Source organism: Tachypleus tridentatus, chromosome 6 (assembly GCF_004210375.1).
Source record: "Tachypleus tridentatus isolate NWPU-2018 chromosome 6, ASM421037v1, whole genome shotgun sequence".
Classification (NCBI taxonomy): Eukaryota; Metazoa; Arthropoda; class Merostomata; order Xiphosura; family Limulidae; genus Tachypleus; species Tachypleus tridentatus.
The window spans coordinates 123725187-123736583 of record NC_134830.1 but is presented as its reverse complement, the minus strand read 5'-3'; the positions used below and the strand labels follow the sequence as shown (position 1 = coordinate 123736583).

Below are 11397 nucleotides of genomic sequence, written 5' to 3'. Positions count from 1 at the left end.
ATATGAAAAATTATGATTGATGCCAAAAATGTCTATATTAGATTTATGTAGCTTTAGACCTCAGATGTATACTAATTGTTTTAAGGAAAAGAAATGGTTTCAGAACGATGAATCCTTAAAATGATTCTATCTAGAAGCACAACATAAGATGGTCCAGTTTTGCCAGGTGCTCGCTCTTCCTTTCACTCTGTCACTTTGTTACTCTTTTAAATTATGGACGGCTAGCGCAGATAATCCTCGTGTAGATTTATGAGAAATTCAAACCAAACAAACAAGCACACAACCAAAAAAATGCCAATAGTGCAAGCTATTAACTATTTTCTATTAATTAAAATGCAAAAACTGTCTTAATAAAATGTACAATTAAACATCTTTTCGCAGATTTAGATTTATTTTTTTTTTTAATATCGTAATAAAAACCTTCTTAACATTATTTATACCCGTGTGTAAAAATTCAGAATTAGAAACAGTATTAAATCAGCAGAAGTCGCTGTGTATTTACCTTTATTTTCGAAATGGCAGCGATCGGTGGAGAAGATAATTTTGAGAGTGAAGCTGTAGGATTGGGATGTGCTCTTGAATTATTTAAAGAACATGAAGAAGTTGCACAAATAATTAAACGACTTCCAGATGTGTATAGGGATAGTGCTATTCTTGATATCACATACGAACGTTTTATTTATATTTTAAGCCAATATCAAGAACAACCCCATCTTCTCGATCCTTATTTGGATACTTTGCTTGAAAATTTGTTGAACATAGGAAGAGACTCCAGTTTTCCCGTCGGACTTCGACATAAGGCATTTCAATTTTTGTATATTGTTACAAAAGTTAGGAATTATAAAGTGGTGGTAAGACACCTACCACATGAGGTTAGTTCTTACGAACTTTGTATTGTACTTTTCTAGTTTTGTACACTAACTCATAAAGTTTACAGGACGGGGGGGGGGCGAAAATGATTATATTGAAAATAAAGTTAAATAACTTTATTGTTATTTGAGATAACAACAAAAATTATTATAAATACGAGTAGTAGGCTTGTAAGTTTTGTTCTTGTTTTTTTTTTTTAGAATTGTTATTGGAAATTCGTATTTACAAATACTACAAGTTCTTTATTATGGAGCTCCAAGAAACTCCTGGCTTGTTACAAAGAGCTTATTTCTAACAAGATTGAGCATCACTCCATTTTGCTTGAATTGTTAAAGTGTTTTAAACCAAACTTTTCCAGAGCATTGGATATGTAGGAGAGTGCCTATCATACTGCCCACTTATTTGCTTATTTTAACCTATTTCGATTTTCACCTACTGGGCTTCTTGAAAACAAAAGTTTGCTGTAACAAACCAAAAAATTTGAAAGAACTGAAACATCAGATTTGTGATGCTATCTTGTCCATTCCTACTGCTATGTTGGAAAATATTTTCTTATAATTTGAATGCAGAATTAGATTAATTATAACAAATGATAGAAGACTTGTAGAAGCCCATTAATGATTAAAACTCAAATTTACAATTGTACTTCTTGTCTTTATTTAGTTTTGTTGTTATCTCAGATGACTCTAGTTTTGGTATTCATTTTCAGACACTGTATATCAACAGTTTCTCACTATTTTGTTTAATGTTATATTTACATGTACATTTTATTAGCTACCAGACATGATTTTAACTAGTCAGAAGTTTACTCACATTATCTAAACAAGACAATCATATCATTTTCTTCCTTAAAAGATTTTATTTCACTATTGGATTACTTGAAGAACATGCAATAAAACAGTATTTGACATTGATGAAACTTTGCCTAAACAATCTATCAAAGAGTATTTGACGTTAGTTTATTTTCTATAATTTGTTAGTTTTTTTGTTTTTTTTACTGACTGAATCAATACATTTAGTTATAACAATATAAATATATAAGTACATATTATACATGAAAGTTATTTAACAAGATAGTTTTTCTTTCAGAATTTTCAAAAGCTATTGCCATCAAAGTATAATATATAGGATAAAAACAAACTGATTGGTTCTTAAGAGCTTGATTCTACCTATTCATCTTCAAGAAAAAATAAAAGTTAAACACATCCTTTACTTTTCAGAGAATCATTGATTCTTCTTATGTAAGCTTTCTGTTAATGATGTAGACCTTTACGCTGATGATACTCTGCTTTATAAAAATTCAAAAGAGCACTTCTTAACCCTTTTTTTTTAATTAAGAGCAAACAAGTTGATAGGTTTCAATCTGCCATCATAAATTAATCTTTCCATTCCAAAAAACATCACAGTAGCTCTCTAAACCCTTTCTAATATCTCAATATCCATTCCAAGAAAAGGAGACCAAATTTTCTAGATTAGAGCTATTAGTGATTTATTTAAACATAACATGTGGACAACAAGGACCATTTGGACCTTAAAGGCTACTCTTTGAGGAAAGTGAAAGCTGAAAACCATAATATATTTTTCAAGATTGATTCATAAATGGTGTGAATTTGGTTAAAATATATTTCATTGCCCCTTAAGGGAAATGAAATATAATCATGAGTGATCTTAAACTTCTTATTCTGTTCACTCCGCTGCAAGATTTGAGACTAAGTGGTGCCTAACTTTGAGAATTTTGGATTACTATGAAAGGAATTTTGATAATATTATAGCAAGTGAATTTGTCACAGCACATCAAGAGAAGCTGTGAGATTTGAAGGAATGATAGTTTCTTGAATACTGTGCTGATGTTTCTTATGTAATGGCTTGCTAAAATACAGGAAGGTATCTGTGGATGATACATGCATTTGTTGAAACAAGTGGTTTGTGTTTGTTCATTGTGGTAGTGTGGGTAGGCATGAACTGTTGTAGAGAAGAGCAAAGAATGATCCAAATGAAACACATCCTTTTATGTTTAAAATACTGAACATATATTGTAGAAATGAGATTTAAAATTAATTTTATCATCTTGACTTGTTAATTTAGTTTGGTTTGGTTTGTTTTAAAATATTGTATCTGATTTGTACATGATCAGTCATTTACAGTATTAGAAAAACTTGGAAATAAAAAATTTTCTTTCAAGTATATTACTGTACAGTCATTTTCAGAGTTGGGATCTATAGATCCAAATCAGTAAAATTTTGTTGGGGGAAGGGAACAGGGGTGCTTCGAGAAAACCCACTTTAACTGGTAGAGTGCAGGATATTCTATCCTATCAGTGCCAAAGGCTGTAAGGAAGACTGAGATATGTATGATTAAATATTTTCATTCAGGATGTGTATTATATTTAGAGGTGAGTGGTATCATTGCCAAGTTTTGGAAATGGCAACTAGTGATGAAATTGGTTTGTCTGTGCATTATATATAATTCACTGACTTTTTTAAAGTATTTATTCAACAGAATTATTATATATTTTCTAATATCTAGTATCCCACTTACTGTCTATCAGTATTTGTATGATGTGTATTGTCAGGGTCAATATGCTATGCTGATTGCTGGATTTTGTGCCTTGTGAATGATATACTAAGTGTAGGACATGTCGACTATAACTATATTATCATATTCTATTGAGAGTCGTACGTTTTGTATATACTATATATCCATTATTGTTTTTGTGTGGCATCCTTTAACTTCCTGTCTTTCTTAGGTAATAATTTATTATCTAGACATTAATCATTATGATTTTAAAGTGCTATGAACATGTTAATTTATTATTGTTTGTAACTCCTAGAAATTTTGCTGTTTTTGAAAATTTGAGTTCAGGAAATAATTTCCTATTTTAAGTTCCTGTAAAATGTAAGTCTTCACTTCTGCTGATTGTAATTCTAATTTATTTCATAATCCACTCAGTTTGAAAAATTCAATTATCTTAAACTAAAGTCCATCACATCTTCCAAATTTGGAATTTTTGTCTTTCCACATGTTTAAGAATATAAAACAAATCAAAAGCATTCAGAGCTAGTCCTTATCATATAAATATTTATCATGCTTTCCTTAAACTCCCTTACATTTACTACCTTTTTATTGCTGGAGATGTGTACCAATGGGTCAGGTCTTGGATGGAAGACATAACATCTAACTACAATGCTCCCTACAGTCCTGTATTCATTTACACTCTTGTTCTTAAGACGTGCCAGGCAATGATCAGTAGCAAAATTTTTATTTGTTAACCTGAAGACAACCTAAGAAAGCCGAAACAATGTTCTCTGCTTTATTAATAAGAGCATTAATACCCACACCAGTCATCTTGAAATGTATTTTTAAATCCTTTTCAACAATTCAATGTTCTTTCTAAAGACTGAACACAGTACTCCAAATATGGCCCAGTTAGTGACCTATGCCATAAAATTATAACTTCTTCAGGTTTGTATTCAGTATTTTTGTAGATACAAGTTAAAATCCTGTATACTGTAGCTGTAGCAAAAGCAATGGCATAATGTAGAGATGACTAAGGAAACTAATCAACCAGAACACCAATATCAATTTCTATCATAACAATGTTAAGATCATTCCATCAAAATTATACTTATAATTGAAATTATAATTATTCAGGTGTATTACCATGCATTTATTTTTATATCCAAAACCCATATGCCATTAATTTGCCCAAATCACCAGATAATCCAGACTCTTTTGTAAAGTAGCAGCATTCTCCTCACAGTCAACAACTTCCAAGACCTTAATATCATCAGCAAGTATAATTAATCTATTGACCATTCCTTCATCTATGTCATTAATGTAAACTAAAATAAGCAAAAGTCTCAACAACTGAGCATTTAGGGTCCCTCGTGTGTGGCATAAATCCAGTTTAACTGAACTCCATTCATAACAACCATCTGTATTTTTCCATCCATCCAGTTTTCTATCCAATGCGCTAAACTATTTCCTTCACCTACAGAGGTTACTTTTAAACACTTTTTATGTGTTACCTTATAAAATGTTTTCTAAAAATCCAGAAACACTTAACCTCTTCAAAGAATGCCAAAAGGCAGAATTTTTCCCTAGTGAAATTATGCTATCTAACAAAATTTTAAACTTTATTAAAAAACTTTGCAAAGCATCTCTATTATATTTTCAAAACAAAGTTTTCTCACCATTGATGTAAGACTAATAGGTCTATAATTACATATACAATTTTGACCACCTTCCTCGAAAAAAAAGGAAAAACATTAATCCACTTTCAATTCCTTGGCACTTGCTTATTATTTAAATATTTAGAAAAAATAGTATGCAGTGTTTTAAATAGCCAATCCTTAACCTCCTTCCAGATCATTGAGTAAATATTATCTAGCCCATGAACTTTAGCATTCCTTGAATTCCCCAATTTTTTTCTTTTAAAGCTCATAATTAATGTGATCATCTTTTTAAATCCTGTTTCCATCTATCAACTGTTTTGGGTTAGAAACTGTGCTTAAACTTTCATTAGTAAAAATTGCAGAAAAGCAGAATTTAATACCCCAGTCATCCCATAATCAAGAAATAGTAACATTCTTTTATCATCCTTTGAAGGCCTTTCAATTTTTATTTTGTATCTAGTTTTCATATAATTTTTTATTTTCTAATTTCTTGTTTGACCAACTTTCTTGATCCTTCAAATCTCTCATTGTTACAGCCTGATTAAAATTCTCCCATTTATAATTCTTTACATTTATCCTTGAGCCAGCATGGCTTTTTACTTGCAGGCATACTTTTTAATCTTGCATGTTTCTATGTGATATTGCTTTGTTGTTGCATGTAAATAAGCATAAACACCCCTCTATCAACAGGAGTATGACATTACTTTACACTATAGATGTCACTCTCTATACTGATTATTCAGTCGTGACTGCACAGTTTAATAGTTGTGTGTAAGGATGTGCCTTTGTCTTTTTTTTTTTTTTTCTCATGTGAGAGTTTTCATCATCAAAGTTTGCTTGAAGTACCTACAAACCTAACTGTTGTAGAAAATATTTCCACGACATGAATTACAAAGAAATGTTCTTTTACTTTCTGTTTGGTGTTGAACATTTTTACTTTTCTCACTCAAGACAAGCTACCACAGCAGTGTCAGGTGCATCTTTGTTTGTAAGGGAATGTGACAACTATTTTTTGCAGTGGGTGGTGAAGTATTGCATGTGACCTTGACATTATTTAGGCCTTAACACGAATTTCACTTATAATTCCTGTTAATGAGGGCATGCATATCAGACAGTCTTTCTTCTGCATCCTTCCATGAATGACTTTTCAGGTATGTTACCTTTATTTTTTTCTACTCTGTGCCCTATTTTGTCTTATTTTTTACTTTTCCTTTTTCATTCAGTTTCTTCTTTAGAATATTATGTTTTCCTCCTTATCCTGATACCTGAGTTAATATGCCACTATGCTTTATCTTCCTTAACTGTTTGCACATATGCATTCACTTACAATTGGAATGTAGTTGTTTTCTTGAACTTTTCAGACTTTAGATTCTGATCCATTTTCCTCTGCTAATCTTTCTCATGCTCAGTATTTTGCATTTTCCTTAGTATCCTTTTACATTATCTGTCCTACATCCATTTACTTTTAAAAGTAATCCAGCATTCCTTTGAGAGTTTCCAGTGGACACTTGTTCCTTCCATGTTTTTATGTGAATGTGTTATTCTTTTGCAGCCTTGTCTCTTCTCACTTGGTTACTCTGTTGTTAGGATTTGTTAGGGAAGAATGCTCTTCTTTCACAAGTACAGTCCTTTCTTTCACCAATATTTTTTCTTTTTTTTTTGGGGGGGGTAACTGATTCTTTGTAGTCATGTGCTAAAAGATATACACTAAGAGTTTTCCTTGAAAACCTTTGTGTCCTGTCTTTTCTAAGGTCATTCTCTTCCAGTTGCAATGTACTGTTTTCCTGTCTTCTTTCTGCTCTCTTGTTATTTTACCCTGTTCCTTTTTTCACATCCATAATCTATAGGTTTTGGTGCTAATAGTCTGATTAATGACTATCTTTTGAGTTTCAAGAACAGTAGGGTCCCGATTTGGCTTGATTTGTATATTTATGGATTTCTTTTGCAACCAACTATTAGGGGCTACAAGTTATACCCATTGGCTTTAACCTTCATTATTTCTCTCCTTCATTTTTTGTTCCTATTCATTTTTTTTTCTTCCAGAGGATCCTGTTTCCCATCAATATTTCTATGAGGCAGTGTCAGAATAGTTGAGGCTCCTATCAAAAGAGTGTCTCACCTTTTCCTGGGATTTTATTTCCTTCTGTTTGTTGTTCTCTATCAGTTTTTTCTTACCCTTGTTTACAGAGCCCTCTTACTGGATTCTTCTTAGTAACAAGTGTTATCTGCTCTAGACAATATACTAGCCCAATATAAGATGCTCAAGATATGTTTGCTGAGCTCATTTTTCCTAAACAAGGCTCAATTCAGATCACACTTATTCATGGACTAGCATGAGTTTAAAACTTAGCGTTGGCCTGCTTTTAAAAATAGGAGTTTTATGGTCACTTATTTCACTGTCTTATGGTGATATACACCTCCTGACTCCTTATTGCACTTTTATTCACCTTTTTTTTTTTCTAGTGGAACTTAGGAGTCCAGTTTCCTGCTGCTGTAATTATAACCCATGGAGAATGCCTTCTGAATGCCACAAAACTTAAACACAGCTATTACCTCAACATGTGTTAACAAGTAATGCCATTGTGCTGTAGCCCTTCAACAATAGGGGAGGTGATATGACTTTTATGCACAGTAATTCCTCTGATCACTAGCACATAATAATAGGCTCATTCTTTCCTTTGCACTGCCTGTATTCAGATATAATTGACTGCCTTTTTTTCTTTCTTGTTACACTGTTTTTATTCTTATTGCTCTTTTATTCTATCTACATGATTGTATCTTTGTTTCCTCTGGCCATTACTTTTCTACTTTAAGCTACTTTCAGTCATGTATACCACAGAGAATATTAATAAAGTCTTGGCGACCAGATATTCCTTTTTTCAGCAATTAATCTAAAGTGACCAAATTTAAAGGCCATTTAAGATGACCAGATATTCTGTCAGACAACCAAATGCTATGAAATTTAGTAACTAAATTATTTCAAGCTTATGTGAGCATTAATTTGATCATTGAACTGTGGAGATGCAACAGAACCTAAGTAATGCAAGAATTTTATCAGTGAAGGGGTAATTCCCATGTTATCTTCATGTTTGTATTGAATTACTCTGTTGGTTTATTTCAACTTTCAAACATGCATATATAATGGTTTTTATTTCTGAATCATGCTCTGCACACTACAAATCCAGACTGGCCCAGAAACTTCCAGCAACACTCTAGTTCTAGCAGAACACAGTGTACTACAAGGCTTGGTTCATAGCCTGCCCCACCTCAGTATGGAGTCCAGTACGTGGTGAGGGGACCTGTCAGGGAAGGTTCTGTTCTTTCAGTTTACCTCCTCTGGGATCTAAGCATCCACCCATGTGTTTGCCATGTGTGGTGACCTATGAAGGGGAGGAGAGGATCCTGGTGGTTGAGGGGTCCAACCATAACATACCACTTTGGCCTTAAATTCCTGTAGATGAGCAGTCTAAGGGTGGTCCCCTAGGGTCTACTGGATGGTCCACTTGAGGTAGGGTCAACCAAGTACCAGTGTTGGATGTTCTCAGCAGGTGTTGTGGATATTGTATCTGATGCTGATGTTTGGGTATAGTGCTCATGAAACCCTGGTGTTGCTGCAGTGTCCTTGTTTGGTATTGTAATGCCTCCTCGTAGGGCTTCATGGTAGGTGGGGTCAGTAGGCACCAATATATTCCTTTTTTATTATGGATCCTCCAAGTAAAAACTTAAATAGAATAGTGAAATAACAGTCCATAGGTAAACGACCATGTTTTGAAGATTCTGAGCAGCAAATCTTCAACATCTGTACCTCATTTTCTTATATTAGATTCTCTGTTAGACAAACCTTTAGGACAGATATCTCCTTTTTTCATTCAGAAGAGAGACTAGAGACTTGCTCGCTCTCCAAAGTCAGTAAAATGCTTTGCTCTGGTGATATCCTAGTGGAAACATCCACATCTCCACACAGTGAACTTCTCTTGCATTCAAAGGCAACTGGGGATTTACCTATTGAGGTCATGCCTCATGCTACATTGAATTTGTCATGAGAAGTTATTGTTGAAGGGATTTGAGAACATCTCGAGTCGGAGATTCTTGCTGGTTTTCCACTCAAGGAGTTTCTGCAGTGAGGAGCACCTATTCTTGTAAAGATTGAATTATTATGCCAATCAGTGTCATGATTTTGACATTTATATCACTGCATCCACCTGCCACCATCGAGGCAGGTGATCTTAATTGCAAGGTACAACCATACATTCCAAACCCTCTTAGATATTTCCAGTGTCAGCAATTCAGTCACTTTCAGAAGACATGTCGTGGTTCCTTGACTCATGCTTGTTACGATGGCAAGGACCACAATGCCCATGAGTGTGAAATGGAGCCTCATTACATCAAGTGCAATGGCTCTCATTCATCCTACTTTCATTCTTGCTCTAAGTGGTTGGAAGAAAATGAGGGCAGCGTTTGAAGATGATTCAAAACATTACTTACCCTGTGGTTTGAAAGTTGCTGTTCACCACTTCATCTTGGATGTATGCTGCTGCACTTCATTCCATTACTGTAGTGGGAGTGCAGATGGATCTCTCTGTGTCACCAAAAGAATCGTTCTCAAACCAAATGAAAAGTCTTTGACTTCCATGGTTAAAAGTTGATGAATCAATGTCAACACCTATCTCTGTGCCTAACGTATATTTCAGCAAACCCAAAGATCCACTTCCTTTGGTTCTGGGTATGGGCATTTCTTTGGGTATATCTTCTCCTACCCCAAGATCCAAAATGATCATTCATTCATGTCCTCAGTCACTGGAATCCTCTTTCAACAACAAAGACCTGTCCAATTGACGTAAGGCAGGATCCATGGAGGTTGACAGACCTCCCTCGAATAAAGACAATAAAGGAAAAAAAGGTGTCATATTCTCATTACATGGTGGAATTCTGCCTGCCACATGGCACAGAAGGCTCAAAAACAAGCCCACCCAGTGTGGATTCTGATGACAGCGCTCAACCATGGACCACCTAAATTTACTTGAAATGTCAATTAGAGAAGCTTTTTTTAAATGACATCTTGTATCAATATTTTTTATCATTGAGAAGGCTTATGATACAACATGGAAGTATGGCATTTTGCAAGACCTCCATTTATATGGGTTACATGGTCATTTCCCCATTTTTATTAATTTTTTAATGGACAGGTGATTCCAAGTTTGTGTGGGTTCAACACTTTCCCTTTCTTTTCTACAGGAACTTGGAGCCTCTCAGGGCTGTGTTCTGAGTGTCACACTTTTTAGTATAAAAATTAATGCCATCACTGAACAACTCCCTCTCACTATTGCAAATGTACTCTATGTTGACAACTTTCACATCTCATGTCAGTTGTCAAATATGAGGTATATTGAGTGGCAGCAACATACTTCATTAAATCATTTACTGAAGAGGACCACAGCAAACGGCTTTAACTTCTTTCTCTCTCTCTAAAACCGATTGCATGCATTTTTGCTGCTAATGGGGTATTCATCCTGATCTTGAACTCTGTGTCGGTGAAGTTTTGCTACCTGTGATCCCTCAGATAAAGTTCTTTGGGCTTATCTTTGACTGTAAGCTGACCTTTATACCACACACATCAAGCAGCTATGGGTCAAATGTGCAAGAGCACTGAACATTCTCCATGTTCTCTCTTCTACTACTTGGGAAACAGATCGATGTTCTATGCTAAAGATATATCGTGCTCTTATTTGATCATAACTAGACTATGGATCACTGATTTGTGGCTCTGGGAGAACCTTGGTTTTGAAGATGCTGCAACCTGTTCATCATCAGGGACTTTTGCTCTGCACCAGGGCTTTCCGCACTTCCCTAGTTCAGAACTTATACACAGTCTCATGAACCTCCTCTGCTCTTCTGCCATTTGCAACTGTTTTCATCATATGCTTTGAAACTTCATTCCTTATCAAAGCATCCCACTTGGTGTTGTGTCTTTCCTCAGGCCATACTTTTCAGAACATAGATCTGCCATTGCTCCTTTTGACCTTCGTATCCAGGTGCAGTTGGATGAATTGGGTTTGTCCTTGTAATACATTGCTGTATCCACTGGTTAGCCCATCCCACCATGGCTTCTTACAGTCTCCAGATGTGACCTTTTTAAGTCATCAGAAGAAAGCAGACACTCCCATTTGGAAATACTGTTATATGCTAAACATCTTGTGAACCATCTTTCCATTCCTATTTATATGGATGGTTTGAAGTCAGGTGACTCTGTGGGCTCTGCTTTGGTTTGTTGTGGTTCAGTGGTTGCATGCAGAGTCCCTCTACAGCTTGTGTGTTCACTGCTGAACTGTATGCCATTTCTCTTGCCCTGGAT

At 34.7% G+C, this 11397-nt stretch overlaps 1 protein-coding gene across 1 annotated transcript in view; it reads left to right on the top strand.

The window, feature by feature from the left end:
- Positions 1-510: 510 nt before the first annotated feature.
- The window catches only part of LOC143251710 (tubulin-specific chaperone D-like), a 30709-nt gene continuing 19822 nt past the window's right edge, over positions 511-11397 (top strand). Inside the window, exon 1 of the mRNA XM_076502955.1 lies at positions 511-872. Within this exon, the coding sequence (XP_076359070.1) occupies positions 516-872 (357 nt within the window). The 5' untranslated portion in view covers positions 511-515. The remainder of the gene's footprint in view (positions 873-11397) is intronic.